General features: G+C 40.1%; 1 protein-coding gene across 1 annotated transcript in view; it reads right to left on the bottom strand.

The window, feature by feature from the left end:
- Positions 1-5,187: 5,187 nt before the first annotated feature.
- LOC139162716 (complement component C6-like) overlaps positions 5,188-18,046 on the bottom strand; it is a 44,534-nt gene continuing 31,675 nt past the window's right edge. Inside the window, exons 16-18 of the mRNA XM_070743402.1 lie at positions 15,410-15,500; positions 12,642-12,883; positions 5,188-5,447 (exon numbers count right to left, since the gene is read on the bottom strand). Of these exons, the coding sequence (XP_070599503.1) occupies positions 5,266-5,447; positions 12,642-12,883; positions 15,410-15,500 (515 nt within the window). The 3' untranslated portion in view covers positions 5,188-5,265. The remainder of the gene's footprint in view (positions 5,448-12,641; positions 12,884-15,409; positions 15,501-18,046) is intronic.

Genomic DNA, 18,046 nt, shown 5'->3' with positions numbered 1-18,046 from the left:
GGAAGCTATGACCAACCCAAAAAGATAAGCCAGACACACCGGTTGAATCCAAACACAGTTTTATAATGATAAAGAGAAAAGAAGCCAACAGAAAATGTCCTTACAAATCAGGAAAACACTGGAACTCCAAATAGATACATGAAGGTAATTGTTCATACAGAAACACAGGATCCTTAATGCCAGACGAGGCTGTTGAGATAACAGACATACACCTCCCACGGGTCTTCAAGACTGCTGGGCCATGAGCCAGGAACAAAAACGCTGAGAGAAAATGCAGATAACAGCAACTCCACTCTGATAACACTCCACGCTGCCAAAAGGATTCGCATGCCTTATAAACCCTTCCCTGCTAATGAGGACCACCCCCAACCCCCAGGTGTTCCTCATTCAGCGCTGATAATATCTACGTAATTGATTTCTCCTTTGATCTATGCGTCTCTGTCGCATACTAATGATAGCTTGTGCTTCATCATCCAATGACTCCAGGAACTCCAGAGAATCCAAGCTACTTGCTCGAGATAGCCCTTCCCCAGGACTCCCAGGCCTTTCTTCCTCGTCACTTTCCTGACTGCTATCTCCCCTGGCTGGCTGCCAAGAACTCTCCTCTCTGCTCTCAGACTCCCCCGGGCATGGAGCCAGCAGAGATGCAGCTGGTCTTTGATCTTGCTCAGGCTGAACCACAACAACAACTGATTCACATTTATGACAATTGCAGTGTCCTGGGGTCATGTGATCACCTTTTTGTGACTTTCTGATAAGCCAAGTCAATGTAGAAACATAGATGACTTAACAACCAAATTACTAATTTCACAACCGCAGGCAGCGTTGGGTTGCTCCCCGTTCGGACCGATAGCGATGGCAGGAGGATCCACCCACCCACCCAGGATGTTTCTCTGCATGTGAACTAGTAGCAACTAACTTGGAACCCACTACTGGCCGCAGTGATTCACTTAACAAATAGGGCAAGAAAAGTAAAACGGGGCAAAACTCACTTAACAAATTTCTCACTTAGCAACATAAATTTTGAGCTCAATTGTGGTTGTAACTTGAGGACCACAGTGTATGCAGACTTGAATTCTACCAACGGCTCCAGGCCTGCGGGCAAAGGTGAGTTTTTAAAATATTTTTGTCTTCTAGTGCTTTTTATCACATCTTTTTTTAAAAGGCAAATACCGCTTATCTGTACAATTGGGTCCAATATAAACTAAGGGTGCAATACTATCAATCTTATTTCTGTAATGCTGCACTTCTTACAAGGAAATCAAACCCAAGGAAGGGTTTGTTTGTTTTTCTGAAGCTGTTAAGAAACAGATTGAAATTGACTAGTAGAGATTAAGAGCTGTTCACTGGAAATTGGTTTGTGAAATTAACTAAAGACAGAATTGCTCCAGAAATACAGACAGGAGGAAGAGATTCAAGAAGCTGGATGTGGGGGAAAAGTTAGCTCTCTTTGTGCAGAACCAAAGGAATGATAATAAAAATCTGTGTACTGTATGTCCACAGAAAGAAAATTGGATTTAATAAACGCATACCAGGTGGTGGGAATTCTATTATTATTTATTATTATTATTATTATTATTATTATTATTATTATTATTATTATTATTATTATTATTATTATTATTATGTCAATAAAACACAGCAAATGAGATCACTATGCTGGATTTCGTATTTCATCACCAGTCGGGCGCTTCCCAGGCACCTAAGACTGCGTGATGTAGCGGCAAATTATGTTTACCAATCCCAGTAAAGTGGCCTTTTGCAATTGACAGATGGAGATTTTGTCAATTCCGATGGTTTTCAAATGTCCGCTGAGATCCTTTGGTACTGCGCCCAGCGTGCCAAGTACCACTGGGACCACTTTCACGGGCTTATGCTAGAGTCGTTGCAGCTCGATTTTAGATCTTCGTATTTCAGTAATTTCTCTAGCTGCTTCTCCTCAATTCTGCTGTCTCCTGGGATTGCGATGTCGATGATCCATACTTTCTTTTTCTCCACAATCAGGATGTCTGGTGTGTTATTATTATTATTATTATTATTATTATTATTATTATTATTATTATTATTAATAATAATAATAATAATAATAATAATTATTATTATTATTATTATATTTTTTACAACTTGTCTCCAGATGTTGTGGATGCTCCAACACTGGAAGTTTTTAAGAGAAGACTGGATAACCATTTGTCTGAAATGGTATTAGATTTTCTGCCAGACCAGGGGGTTGGAATACAAGACCCCCCCAAGGTCCCTTCCAACCAGTGATGGGCTCCTACGAGTATGGTCAGGTACGCGAGTACCAGTAGCAAACTTTAGAATTTTTTTATTTTTTTCCCTTCTGGGCTCTGGGTATGTTTTTCCTATCGGAGTAAATAAGGTTGAATGTGTATAATTTTAGAAGAGCTGTGCATGCGTGGTGTGTGTTTTTACATAGAGTTTATATAGTAGATAATGTATATATGTTTGTGTGTCTGTGTGTAATATGTTTGTGCACATATGGCATATAATACATAGAATTAAATAGTATATTTTGGATGTTCAGTAATAGTAAATAGATAGGGAAATTGTATCTCTTTGAGGCAAGGAGAGGCCAGCACCCTAAATCAAACCCTTGACATGAGTTACGTCAAGCACTTGTCTCCAAACAAATTGGTAATTTGTACAAGTCCCTTATCAGTTTAGCTTGCAGCTATGAGGCAATTGACAGTCCTTTTTCTTTCACAAAGTGAAACACACTTTGCTCTGGGTTAGTTTCAAAGTGGGGAAAAATCAGCACACAAAGATCAAAGTCAGCAAAGCAGTCATGAAACACAACGATCAGATAATTTTTCACAATGGCCAAATCTATAGGCTGCTATTTATAGCAGCCTCACTAATTACCACAGCCCCACCCAACCACAGGTGGCCTCATTTTCTTTGATAATAATCTCTCAGTTGTTGTTGCCTATGCATCGCTCTCCGCATGTGTGGCTCTATCATTAACTCTTATTCTGAATCCAAGGAGGAGATAGATAAATTGATCTCCTTCTGAGCTGTCTGCCACACTCTTCTCCTCCCTGTCACTCATGTCTTCTTGGTCAGAGGAGCCTTCATCAGCAGATTCCACCAGGGGCAAAATAGCCTGCAGCATGTGGGTGTCTCCCTCACATCCACAGTCCTTGGGGCAGGAGCAGGGCCGGAGCTAACCACAACAGAAGGAAGGCAGCATCTCCATTTCACAGAAATTTGAACTTTTCAACGGGCGGTCTTGGAACATATCCCCCGCGAAAGTCAAGGCATCACTGTACTCAACATTTCATGTACAGCCTTTATGGAAATAGCAAATCTCTAGGATGCAATTTTTTTTAAAAGAGACTGGTTTAAGGTGATCAGATTATAACTTCAGTAAAGCAGAACACCATTAAAGGGGGGGGCACGGTGGGGGGGGACAGACAACTGATAAATCTCTATAGACTTTAACCTCAGCGTTTGTTTTTGTATATTGTTTCTCAGTCCGGCCCTTTTATTGCAGTAGAAAGTGCAGTAATAATAATAATAATAATAATAATAATAATAATAATAATAATAATAATAATAATAATAATAATAATAATTATTATTATTATTATTATTATTATTATTATTATTATTATTATTTATTGGATTTGTATGCTGCCCCTCTCCGTAGACTTGGGGCAGCTAACAACAATAATAAAAACAGCATGTAACAATCCAATAATAAAACAACTAAAAACCTTTATAATAAAACCAAACATACAGACAAACATACCATGCATAACTTATAATGGCCTAGGGGGAAGGAATATCTCAACTCCCACATGCCTGGTGGTATAAATGAGTCTTGAGTAGTTTACAAAAGACAGGGAGGGTGGGGGCAATTCTAATCTCCAAGGGGGAGTTGGTTCCAGAGGGCCGGGGCCGCCACAGAGAAGGCTCTTCCCCTGGGGCCTGCCAAACGACATTGTTTAGTCGACCGGACCCGGAGAAGACCAACTCTGTGGGACCTTATCGGTCGCTGGGATTCGTGCAGTAGCAGGCAGTTCCGGAGGTAATCTGGTCCAAGTAAGATGAGGGAAGAGAGCAAAATAGCTTTCCTGTTCTGTTTTCAGGCTGCTTCTATACTGGAATGACAAGTGCGTGCTGGGTCTCTTCTCCAACCCTCCAATCTCCCTCTCTCTCTCTGTTGGGCATGCACAAAGCAACCTGTAGCCGATAGCACCAAAGTTTCAGACCACTGCTTCATTTTTCTCTCCCCCCACTCATTGTTGAAGCTGAGCTGCTTGCCGGTTGGTTCCTTCAAGCCATGTGATCACACGAGATCAAAGGATGAAGAGCCAGTCTTCCTGGCTCCAATGCAATCTTTCAAGACAACGTATGTCTTTAAAAAAAATCAGGACTTTTAAAAAACGTCACGGGACATGGGACAAATTGGTGAAAGGCAGGACTGTCCCACCAAAAGCGGGACGTCTGCTTACTGTAGTCTATATTATATATTTATATTTATTCATTTGTCCAATACACAAATACATAGAAAGAAAAATAGACATGTAGTAGTATATATAAGGGTAAAGTGAACTTAGAGGAGAGGATATATGAAAGAAAGAAAATATATATGATAAGTGAGAGAAAGGAAAGACAATTGGACAGGGGACGAAAGGCACACCAGTGCACTTATGTACGCCCCTTACTGGCCTCTTAGGAACCTGGAGAGATCAATCGTGGAGAGTCTAAGGGAGAAATGTTGGGGGTTAGGGGTTGACACAATTGAGTCCGGCAATGAGTTCCACGCTTCGATAACTCGATTGTTGAAATCATATTTTTTACAGTCAAGTTTGGAGCGGTTCGTATTAAGTTTGAATCTGTTGCGTGCTCTTGTGTTGTTGCGGTTGAAGCTGAAGTAGTCATTGAGCGGTAGGACGTTGTAGCATATGATCTTGTGGGCAATACTCAAATCGTGTGTTATCGTGTGTTAGGCGCCGTAGTTTGACTTCAGGATATTTTGTGATATCCATGCCCATCATTATGCACTATCAATGCCTAAGTAGCCTCTTATGGTAGCTATATTATGAATGAGCTAACCGCTTGTTCTCAAGACTCTCAAAATGCTGAGATTCATTAATCTCATATAGACTCAACTGAAACAATTAGTAGGATGTAAACAAAAAATCAGTTCTTATATCAGCATTTTAATTCAATGAATTTATTTTTTAACTGTGATTGAAAATGATACTGAATACATTGGTATCTGTTTGCCACCTTAGTCTATGGCATACACGTCCCAGGATGCAATAGCGTTGCCTTCATGTTGGCACATTTCATTGCTCCAAGTACACAGAGGGTCGATGTTCTTCTTTGGTTTCTAGACCCGTATTGAATGCAATAGACCTGTTCTTCACCCTTTGGGCATTGATTTGGAAGCAGACAAGCACAGTGCGACCTTTCTTCTGTAAATAGATAAAAATATTGGGATCAGTTCATCATTTAGTTTTACAGATAGTCATCAACTTACAACAGTTCATCTAGTGCAGTGATTTTCAACCTTTTTTTGAGCTGCGGCACATTTTTTTACATATACAAAATCATGGGGCACATTGAGCGGGGGGAGAGTGGGGGGGGCTAAAAAAAGTTTGGACAAAAAAATTCTCTTTCTCTCTCTTCCTCCCTTTCGCTCTATTTCTCTCCCTCTTTCTCTCTCTCTTCGTTCCTCTCTCTCTCCATCCCTCTTTCTTTCTCTCTTACTTCCTCTCTTTTTTGCTCTTTCTATCTCTCCCCTCCTTCCCTGCCTTTCTTTCTCTCTCTCTCTTTCTTTTCTTTCTCTCTCTCTCTTGTTTTCTTTCTCTCTCTTGTTTTCTTTCTCTCTCTCTGGCTTTCTTTCTTCTCTCTCTCTTGCTTTCTTTCTCTCTCTCTCTTGTTTTCTTTCTCTCTCTCTCTTTCTTTCTTTCTCTCTCTCTCTTGCTTTCTTTCTCTCTCTCTCTTTCTTTTTTCTCTCTCTCTCTTTCTTTCTTTCTCTCTCTCTCTTGTTTTCTTTCTCTCTCTTGTTTTCTTTCTCTCTCTCTTGCTTTCTTTCTCTCTCTCTCTTGCTTTCTTTCTCTCTCTCTCTTCTTTTCTTTCTCTCTCTCTCTTGCTTTCTTTCTCTCTCTCTCTTGCTTTCTTTCTCTCTCTCTCTTTCTTTCTTTCTTCTCTCTCTCTCTTGTTTTCTTTCTCTCTCTTGTTTTCTTTCTCTCTCTCTTGCTTTCTTTCTCTCTCTCTCTTGCTTTCTTTCTCTCTCTCTCTTCTTTTCTTTCTCTCTCTCTCTTGCTTTCTTTCTCTCTCTCTCTTGTTTTCTTTCTCTCTCTCTCTTCTTTCTTTCTTCTCTCTCTCTCTTGCTTTCTTTCTCTCTCTCTCTTTCTTTTTCTCTCTCTCTCTTTCTTTCTTTCTCTCTCTCTCTTGTTTTCTTTCTCTCTCTTGTTTTCTTTCTCTCTCTCTTGCTTTCTTTCTCTCTCTCTCTTGCTTTCTTTCTCTCTCTCTCTTCTTTTCTTTCTCTCTCTCTCTTGCTTTCTTCTCTCTCTCTCTTGTTTTCTTTCTCTCTCTCTCTCTTTCTTTCTTTCTCTCTCTCTCTTGCTTTCTTTCTCTCTCTCTCTTTCTTTTTCTCTCTCTCTCTTTCTTTCTTTCTCTCTCTCTCTTGTTTTCTTTCTCTCTCTTGTTTTCTTTCTCTCTCTCTCTTGCTTTCTTTCTCTCTCTCTCTTGCTTTCTTTCTCTCTCTCTCTTCTTTTCTTTCTCTCTCTCTCTTGCTTTCTTTCTCTCTCTCTCTTGCTTTCTTTCTCTCTCTCTCTTCTTTCTCTTTCTCTCTCTCTCTCTTGTTTTCTTTCTCTCTCTTGTTTTCTTTCTCTCTCTCTTGCTTTCTTTCTCTCTCTCTCTTGCTTTCTTTCTCTCTCTCTCTTTCTTTTTCTTCTCTCTCTCTTTCTTTCTTTCTCTCTCTCTCTCTTGTTTTCTTTCTCTCTCTTGTTTCTTTCTCTCTCTCTTGCTTCTTTCTCTCTCTCTCTTGCTTTCTTTCTCTCTCTCTCTTCTTTTCTTTCTCTCTCTCTCTTGCTTTTCTTTCTCTCTCTCTCTTGCTTTCTTTCTCTCTCTCTCTTTCTTTCTTTCTCTCTCTCTCTTGTTTTCTTTCTCTCTCTTGTTTTCTTTCTCTCTCTCTTGCTTTCTTTCTCTCTCTCTCTTGCTTTCTTTCTCTCTCTCTCTTCTTTTCTTTCTCTCTCTCTCTTGCTTTCTTTCTCTCTCTCTCTTGCTTTCTTTCTCTCTCTCTCTCTTTCTGAGCTTCACGGCACACCTGACCACGTCTCTCGGCACACTAGTGTGCCCCCGGCACACTGGTTGAAAAACACTGGTCTAGTGAACGTCCAAAGTTACAATGACACTGAAAAAAGAAAATTTACGACCATTTTCACACTTATGACTGTTAGAGCCTTGATGGTGCAGTGGTTAGAGTGCAGTACTGCAAGCTACTTCTGTTGATCACCAACTGCCAGCAGTTTGGCAGTTCAAATCTCAGTAGGCTTAAGGTTGACTCAGCCTTCCATCCTTCCAAATTCAGTAAAATGAGAACCCAGATTGTTGGGGGCAATATGCTTACTCTTTGTAAACCACTTAGAGAGGGCTGTAAAGCACTGTGAAGTGGTATTTAAGTCTTAATGCTATTGCTATAGCATCTGCTCAATCATATAATCAAAATTAAGATGCTTGGCAACTGATTAATATTTATTATTTATTATTATTTATTATTATTATTTATTTATTTTTGTCAATCAAGTATAGGATAGTAGTTTATATAAACATAACATAAAAGTAAAGTTTTAAAAGGCCACAGGGCAATAGGACAGGGATGGTAGGCACAATGGTGAACTTATGCACGCCCCTTACAGACCTCTTAGAAAAGGGGAGAGGTCAACTGTAGACAATCCAAGATTGAAGATGTTGGGGTTGGGGTAAGAAACAACAGAGTCAGATAGTGAATTCCAGGCGTTGATCACTCTATTGGTGAGCTCGTATTTTCTGCAGTTATGATGGTTGCAGTATCCAAAATCATGTATTCATCCACCTTTTGCTTTCTGACAAGCAAAGTCAATGGAGAAGCCAGATTCACTTAACAATTATGTTACTTCATGACTACGGGGATTCACTTAACAACTGTGGCAAGATGTGTAGCAAAATTCACTTAACATCTGTCTCATTTAACAATAAAAATTGTTCGGGTCCAAGCTTAGAAATGCTTTTTCTCATTCAGCCAGAACTCCACACGAATGGTAAATCATACAGATTATATTTATTGTCTGGCATCTCCATATCATAGGTTTACTAAGAGATGAAATTCCTCAGATCTTATGTCCATAATCTGTCCCATTACACATTGGTGAAAAGAGATTCATTTCTCCTATCTGCAAACAATTGCAGAGGGGCAAGGAGTCCTCGGAGAGGGGCGGCATACAAGTCTAATAAATTATTGTTGTTGTTGTTGTTGTTGTTGTTATTATTATTATTATTAATAATTGTGTGGTCCTTTGTTAAGGCTTAAAAATGGCCGTTGGAAAGCATGGCAGCATTACCTAGCAGCCTGGGTATAGCTTGATTGCCAATAGGAATAGGCAGAAGGGGTCACATGTACTACATTACCCATAGTGCAATCTGTTACTACATTCCCCTGATGCAATCTCTTAAAGAAACAGCTCCTAAACTGAGTTAAAATATCTCTTTGGTCTGTCAGCACAAAAATGTTGGGTTCAATTATGATCTATATTGAGGATTACTTATACTTTAGTATCTTGTGGGTTTGTGTATTTTCATTTAGTATGCCCCTATATCTAAATGCTGGACCTATTTTGCAGTAAACATCATAAGACTGAAATAAATCTTCTTAACAAAAATTGATTCTTGATCCATAATAACAACTTCTTAAGTTTTATTTTTTTTTAAAAACTATCCTTGTAATAGAAGTTGCTGGGGATTTGGGGTTTTTCTGCCTGATTATAATCAACACTTGCAATAAGGTTTTGTAGCAGAGATGCACATTCAGTTTTTCAGGAGTGGCAAAAGGGCTCCTCAGCAGATGGATGATGAGTAGGGAAGGTTATATTGTACAACTTAAAAAAGATTGGAATTTTCAGTGTGTATGTGTTTCTATTCAGAATGTTGAAGATGAGATAGAACTGGGGAGTTTTAATTTTATTTCATCAACAGCTTCATCTACACCAGGACTGTCAAACTCCCGGCCCATGAAACAGATGCGTCACGCACTGGCCACGCCCATATCCAGGTTAGCAAAGGGGGGGGGGAGTCCTGATACTTCATGTGATCCTGCTTTGATGACACCCCTGACCTACACCTTCTTACCAGATGTTTTAAGGCTTAAAATTGCAATTTCTTTGTTTCCCTGCCTCAATATAATGTGAAACAATTCTACCAACAGTTCTTTAGGAACAGATATAAAGTAGATTCTGTTTTTAAATAGTGAATTTTAAAGCAAGAGCAGGTGGAAACTTTAACTTTAACCGGAGAAGGCTTTTTAAAAATAAGACAAGCCAAATCTTTTTCTGTAGAAATCTCTGCCAAGGCAATTTACAGGAAAGCTCATATCCTACAGCACAGTGAAAAACAAGTTGCATAACGAACAGTGATCTGGGCATCATTTTCAGGAATATTTCACAACCACACATTTTTAAAAATCTTTTCTAAATAAAGCTAAATAAATAAAGGATGCATCTAACAGACTAATTTGATACTATGCTTTTAAGAAGGACAGCAACATTTTTCCTTCTCCCCACTAAAGCTTTAAGGTGTGTTAATTCTTCCTTAAATATGCAGGGGATATTGGAGTAACGTTTTGCAGAAGCTAGCCCACCCATATAGCCAAAGCAGCTAGCCAGCCTGCCTCAAACCATTGAAGATAAGTACTGCAGAGTTTCTTAGGAAAATATTTACTTCTTTCATAGCAAACCTACACTAATTATTTACATAGTAGCTATTTCTCTCTAGAAATTACTATACAAAATACTCACAATTCTCTACAGGTAGTCCCCGACTTATGACGTCGATCCGTTCCTATGGGACTTCGTAAGTCGAATTTCGTGTAAGTCGGAATATTCCAATTTACATGAATATTTCGATTTACACGGTGGTGGCGGTGGCGGCAGAAGCTTCAAGGGAACAACAGCTGGTCCTTCTTGGTGCTGCGTTGCTGCAGCCTCCAAAGTCGCTACCGCCACCTCCATTCGGGCGAGGGGATCTCGCAGCACCGAGAAGGACCGGCTGTTGGTGCCTTGAAGCAGCCACTGCCGCTGCCCACTGCAGAGATCCCTTAAACCTGAATGGAGGCGGCAGCTGCTTCAAGGGACCAACAGCTGGTCCTTCTTGGCGCTGTTAGATCCCCTAGCCTGAATGGAGGTGGCGGCGACGACTTCGGAGTCTGCAGCAACGCAGCACCAAGAAGGACCGGATGTTGGTCCCTTGAAGCCACCGACGCTGCTTCCATTTGGGCGTGGGGGTCTCCACGGGATCTCCAAAGTCACCGACACCGCCCACCGTGGAGATTCCCTCGCCTGAACGGATGTGGTGGTGGCGGCGGCTTTGAGGAGCTTTGGCTCCGCTGCTGTCCCCAGGTGGTCGTAACGATGAATCCTCGTAGTAACCCTATATTCTCAGTTACAATATTCAGCTACAAGTCTTCAGCCACCACAAGCCACACTACTTCACAAGCCACTCTAAAACATACTAAGCCATAATACCTTCAAGCCAGGCCTCAACTATGCAAAGGTGCATTATGTATATATACTTTTGTCAGCCAATCAGATTACATTACAATCTGCAGATTCATTGTGACTAAGCAGTATTTACATTGTTAAAATCATTACAATGATTACAATTCTTTTCTCTGCAATTTGGAATATTATATCAGGTAGGCCCTGATCCTGACAGAGGACTGCAGTAAATGGTCTTGAACATTAGCTGTCATTTGTGACCACTAAAATCCTAAATAAGTCATCCAAGTATTTTTTATTCCAGACCTGTATTGCGTTACAAAAATACTAAGGAGTGTATTTTTCAAAAACTGGCACGTCAATTGCATATTTACATAGAAAGATCACGCTTTCGCTCATTCATCATCTCATCAGCCTCAGGACTGCATGAAATAAAATATATATGTGACCCTACTATAAAGTGACCAGACATCCCGCTTTTGGTGGGACAGTCCTGGTTTTGAATTATTTGTCTCCTGCTTTCCAAAATGTCCCGATTTTTTAATGGAAGAGCAGACCAGGCGGGCTAGACCGGGGAAGCTGGGAAGGGATGCCGCAGCCCAGGCAGAAGCCGCAACCACTCGGACACCGCAGGGACCCCTCGGGGCCGTTTTAAGGCTGGGAGAACTTTTCCCATTTTTTTCCCTTCCTGAACACAGCCCCCGCCCACCTCGCCACTGCCGCCACCACCTTGCCTCGGCCTGCCACTGAGGGCTGCTGCCATCGGAGCACCTGCTTTGGCGGGAAATTGATGCAAGCAGCGCCGGCCACCCTCCACCACCCTTCCGCACCCAAATGACCCGAATGGGAGCTTGGTCACATATGGGCAGGAATGGCTGCTCCAGCTCGCCCGGTGCTGCCGTCCCTAGCAGACTGCGCTAAGAGCACGGACGGACAGTGTGCCTTCGGAGAAGGAGGGAGCAAGCGAGTGGCTTGGAGACATGGCAATTTCAACTTTTACCGCCGCCTTTTTTCAGCTGCTGGTGCTAGCTGCCAAGCAGTGGAAAGTGTGGTGCATCCAAATCCCTGACTAAGAGGGTGGCTTCCTTCCTTCCTTTCCTTTCTTTTTTCCTTCCTTCCTTTCCTTCTTTCCTTCCTTCCTTTCCTTTATGTCTTTCCTTTCTTTCTTTCCCTACTTTCCTTCCTTCCTTTCCTTTATTTTCTTCCTTCCTTCCCTCCCTCCCTTCCTCCTTTTTTCCTTTTCTTTCTCTTTTCTTTCTTTCTTGTAAATGTAAAACAAAAAAATAAAAATCTGATCACTTTACCCTACTATGATGCATTAATACAAGTCTCCAAAAAGACAATTTAAAAGTGATACCTTATTCAGAACACTCCAGACTTCTGGCTGTTTTTCAGCCTCCCCAGGCTTTAAGAAAGCCTCTATAGCCTGTGGATGGCGAAAAATGGGGCCAACGGGCCTAACTTCCAGGAGGCCTTTTGGGCCATTTTTTGCCATCCACAGGTTCCAGAGGCTTTCCTGAAGCCTAGGGAGGGTGAAAATGGCCTTTCCCACCCTCTGGAAGGACAAAAATCAGCTGGCCAGCCCTTAGTTATGGCTCCACGTGTCACCTGTGGTATGCATGCCATAGATTTGCCATCACAGATATAGGATGTCTTCTCACAGAGTAGACAGAGAAAAGAGGAAGAGCAAAGTGGATAGGGAGGAGGAGGAAGAAGCAGGGGACATCCCATTATATCATAGAAGTTGACTTATGTGGACAACGAGTATTTGATTAATTGAAACCTAATTCTGCATATATATATTTTTTAAAAACAGTAACATGCATTATTTATAAACAGAATTTTGTACTAATTTTAATGCATTTAATTTAAAAAAACAAACAAATCAAAGATTGAAGTGTTCATGAGACCTACCTGAACATCTTTCCCAGTCATAGCACACATCATATCCACAAGGCTCTTTCTTTCTTGTATTTGCTGAAAGATTTGCCCTCTCAATAGCCCAGGTCAACCGGGTGTCATCATTGCAAGGTCCATTGTGGATAAAATGGACCTGTTCATCATTCCTGCACTTTTCAGCCAGAAAAGGACAGCTAGGATTTGTTACAGTTTGTTCCGATTGTACATCCAATACACAAATACCTTCTGAGCCAGTGCTGGAAAGTCAGGAAATACAAATTATATATTTGGAGACAATAAGATGCCATTAGTTTTCCTTACTTCCGTATCCCTACAATATATTTCATTGCCTGAATAGTCAATATTCAAATATGTTATTGGCCAACGATCTGCAATTATTCAAGAGTTTAGCATATTGTGCAACTAAGCCTGTATAATCACCAACGTTCAATTTGTCTCTCCTCTACAATGTCTCTGATGTTAATTTTTACATTATTAACTGGCTCATTAAAAAGAAATTAGCACTCTATTATCCCAATAGGCAAGGCTTTAAACTCTATATCACAGAAGGTAATCCCATTGGAACTTTTAAAGGACCATTCATCTCCCTTCACCAGCAGGCACTGTGTTTTAAGGTAGCAAAAATCATAAATTGTCTGAACTACAATATGTTTTTGAACCTGGGAATATTATATAAAATTAATGTTTTAGTTTGCTTGATTTATAACAGTAATAATGTCCCTGTGAACTACCAGTAGTAATGTTCCTGTGATTTCATTTCTTTAAAACGTGCTTAAGTAGTTTTTACAAATTCTTTCCCTCCGAGTACTAGCCAGATATTAACAAGGCCTTAACTTATCAGCAATTTTAAACAACATCTGTACAGACAAAGGCGAGGGATCACAATTACTACCAGGAGAAAACCAGGCAGTATTTTGAGTTTTATCAAAAAGAGTACTAATAATCTCATATGGAGTTTTTGTTTTGTTTACTTCTATTGTGTAATGTTTTCTAGGTTAAAATAACTCTATTTTAGGTTTTTCCTTTCAAGACTTTGTTCTGAAATTCTGCAAAACATTTAGTAGCTCAGAGATTTGCAGAGTGCAAGTCAGTTGAAAATTTTGCAAAATAGAAAGACTTCTAAATACTTCAGTATGACAGCTTATCTAGTGATGGGCTCCTACGGGTACAGTCAGGTACACAGAACTGGTAGAATTTTTTCCCCTTTTTTTCTCTCCTGGGCTCTGGGTATGTTTTTCCTATCACAGTAATTGAAGTCGAATGTGTATAATTTTAGAAGATCTGTGCATGTGCGCGTGTGTGCACATACACATATAGCTTTTATAGTAGATAATGTATATTTTTGTGTGCCTGTGTGTAATATGTATGTACACAAATGGCATATATACATAGAATTAATAGTATATTTTGGATGTTCAGTAATAGTAAATAGTTAGGGAAATTGTATCTCTTTGAGGCAAAGAGAAGCCAGGCACCCTAACCCAAACCCTTGACGTGAGTGATGTCAAGTTGGCCACCTTTAAGCCAGTGACATGACATTTAAGCCATCCCTGTCACATGATCACCAAGCCACTCCCACCTGGTCACATGGCTGGCAAGCCACACCCACAAAATAAACCACGGCCTCAGGTAGTAAAAATTTTTGCAGCCCTTCACTGAGCTTATCTCTTTTCAACAACCCAGGTATATTCACTGGGACATAATGACCCTTAGAAGAAAGTGACATCCTGACATAGTTTTGGATATTGTTCTGCCGGGCTCTCTGATAGAAGCCTCCCGAAAATTCAAGGATACAAATTTCACACACACACACATTTGAAAATTCAAAACAATGTTCTTTATCACAAAAGTCAAAATAAACTAAGCACTCTTTTTGTATTGCAAAGAGCACTCTTCCCAAAACAACCAGATAGTCTGTACAATTTCCCTTAAGCAGTCATTAAGTACTTAGCCAGCAGCTGTGGAGTAACTTCACACCCCTTCTTCTTCCAACGAAGGGACACACACACGCTGCTCTGCTTTGGTTTCAAAGGCATGAAAAAGCAACAAAGTCCAGCACACAGGATTCCTGAGACGAAACTGCAACAGATATTCTTCCACAATGGCCAAATCCGGCTGCTGCTATTTATAGCAGCAGCCCTAATTACTGGAGCCCCACCCAAACACAGGTGGCCTCCCTTATTTCTTGTAATATGTTCTTACTTGGTCTCTTCTACGCATAATTCTGCGCTTGCGTGGGTCCAACATGTAATCATATGAAGCTATAGAAGATAAGGAAGATTGACTGCCTTGGCTGTGTGCCAAGCCCTCCTCTGCCGAATCACTCCCACCTTCTTCTTCGTCCGAGGAAACTAAACTCTGATCTGATTCTGTCGGCAATAACACAGGCCTGTGACATGTGGAATTTTCCCCTGCATCCACCTCCCCATTCCCTGGGGTAGGAGCTGGGCAGAGCCAACCACAACAGTTATCCTCCATTTTATTATTAGTCTTTAGGAGTTATTGAATTTTACCTTACTTTTGCAAACCTTTCGGAAATCACTGATTAGTTCAGCTGTAACTGATGACATAAAGCACAAACCTTATGGTTGTTGGCCACCTGCTATGTGTATGTGTGTGTGTGTATGTAGTCCCCCATATATATGTAAATTTTCTAATTTGCTCTCTATATGTATCTACAAAAACCAGGGATGCTTTCCCTGCTGAAGAAAAATCAGCAGCCAGCAAAAATAAGATATACAATATTTCACACCTATACTTACTTGCAGTCCTCTTCTGGGGATATGCAAACACAATGAGAATCCACTTCTTTTTTCCCAAGACTGCAATTATCTTTGGCCGGAACTATCCCGCCTAAAGAAGGAATAAAGAGAAAGGGGAAAAGAGTCAGATTTCAAATGAGCTGACAATCATTGTGAGTTTTAGCATCCAAGTATAATCTGAAAAAGAAGTAACATTTAGATATTTCAACCGGGATCATGTTCAGTCAAGAAAGAACTGTTTATGATGCTTTGAACAGAGTTTCATGCTCAAAACTCAACCTAAGACTCATATTAATTGGACATGGAAGGCTAGAATTGTATACTCCTCAAAAGCCTATTTAAGTCTAATCTCAATCTAAGCTAGACGTTTGAGAGATAACTACTATTTATTTTCTAAGAACTGTTCATCAGACTATGTAAGAGTCCTCAGAACTTTGTTTCATTTTCGTATCAACACTGGAGGACACAGCCTAGTCACTTTTTAGAGATATCTTCTTTAAAGTAACTTGTTCTGGATCACTTGGAATGAATTGGCATAGGATTTACTATCAGGCGGTAAAGGGGTTTCTTCAAATAGAAACATAGAAACATGGATATCTGATGGCAGAAAAAGACCTCATGGTCCATCTAGTCTCCCCTTATACTATTTTCTGTATTTTATCTTAGGATGGATATATGTTTATCCCAGGCATGTTTAAATTCAGTTACTGTGGATTTATCTACCAAGTCTGCTGGAAGTTTGTTCCAAGGATCTACTACTCTTTTGGTAAAATAATATTTTCTCATGTTGCTTTTGATCTTTCCCCCAACTAACTTCAGATTGTGTCCCCTTGTTCTTGTGTTCACTTTCTTATTAAAAACACTTCCCTCCTGAACCTTTTTTAACCCTTTAACATATTTAAATGTTTTGATCATGTCCCCCCTTTCCCTTCTGTCCTCCAGACTATACAGATTGAGTTCATTAAGCCTTTCCTGATACGTTTTAAGCTTAAGACCTTCCACCATTCTTGTAGCCCGTCTTTGGACCCGTTCAATTTTGTCAATATCTTTTTGTAGGTGAGGTCTCCAGAACTGAACACAGTATTCCAAATGTGGTCTCACCAGCATTCTATATAGCGGGATCATAATCTCCCTCTTCCTTCTTGTTATACCTCTAGCTATGTAGCCAAGCATCCTACTTGCTTTTCCTACCGCCTGACTGCACTGTTCACCCATTTTGAGACTGTCAGAAATCACTACCCCTAAATCCTTTTCTTCTGAAGTTTTTGCTAACACAGAACTGCCAATACAATACTCAGATTGTGGATTCCTTTTCCCCAAGTGCATTATTTTACATTTGGAAACATTAAACTGCAGTTTCCATTGCTTTGACCATTTATCTAGTAAGGTTAAATCTTGTTTAACCTTTTACAATCTTGCTATGCTTACAATAAGTTTCTCCCCTTCCACTATTTTAAATTGAATATCATTCATGGCAATCACATGGTCATTCCAAAAAGGGTCAAAAAACAAGCTTCTCTACGGGGAATGAGGTGCTGCTGTAGGCATGTCAATTTTTTTGAAGGTTTAGAATAATTCTTGAAGGCTCTGTTCATTTTGAGGGAAAAAAATAAAATACCAACTAAACATTGCTTATGGTTAAATGTTCATCTCACCAAGAATGCTTCTGCAGCCACCTGCTCAAATTTATCTTTAAAAGATCATATCCCCAAAAGAAATTCTTAATTCCCTACAGATAGTAGAATAGGCTGTTGGATGGCAGTCTACATTCAGGCTACTGTTTCCCAATTGTGATATTCTTAATTTGGACCAGCAGTAGTAGACATATTTTAGATTTCCAGTCTCAACTTATTTTTTTTTAAATTAGAAAGATCCAGTCTCTGGAATCAGCTGCAAAATAAACATTTGGGAATACATCTAGCAGCATTAAAACAAAAAAGCACTTCTGAGCAGATGCTTCAAATCAGGCTTTCAATAGCAAGATTGAATTCACCCTCCTTTTGCCCAATTTTCCACACTTATCACTGCTTAGATCAGTGGTTCTCAACCTTTCTAATGTGATGACCTCTTAATACAGTTCCTCATGTTATGGTGACTCCCAACCATGTGTAGTGAATTCTCCCAACAGAGCTTTAAGCTGATTGGCAGGAAGGTCAGAGGGACACCCCCACTGTAAACGCCTGATTGGTCGGATTGTTAAACTATGTTCCAAGGTACCACAATAGAAGCTTTAGTTCCTAACACCATGGTCTTAGGCAACTCCTGTGAAACAGTCATTTGACCCCAAAAGGGGCCCAACCCCCAGGTTGAGAACCACTGATGTAAAGGATTTTAAATAGAGGGAGGAAAACTCCAATCAGTTTCAACAAGTAAGATTGATGAGAGGTCACTGAATTTGCTTCTGCTGGGGTGTTGTTTGGCCCATTTCTGTATGAGTTACAAATCCAGGAATTACTAGCTTAGATAAGCTAACCATCATAAGTTAGATATCATTTCAGATTTACACCAAATTATAGGTTTATTCGTAATTCCCAAAGTATATCTTGTCTTTCTTGATGTACAAATGTTCCCATCACTAAATCTTCAACACAGAATAGCAAGAAAAAAAGAAAAATAACACTAATGAATAATTCAAAG

This window comes from Erythrolamprus reginae, chromosome 2 (genome assembly GCF_031021105.1).
Source record: "Erythrolamprus reginae isolate rEryReg1 chromosome 2, rEryReg1.hap1, whole genome shotgun sequence".
NCBI lineage: Eukaryota > Metazoa > Chordata > Lepidosauria > Squamata > Dipsadidae > Erythrolamprus > Erythrolamprus reginae.
This window is presented reverse-complemented; position numbering and strand designations above follow the sequence as displayed.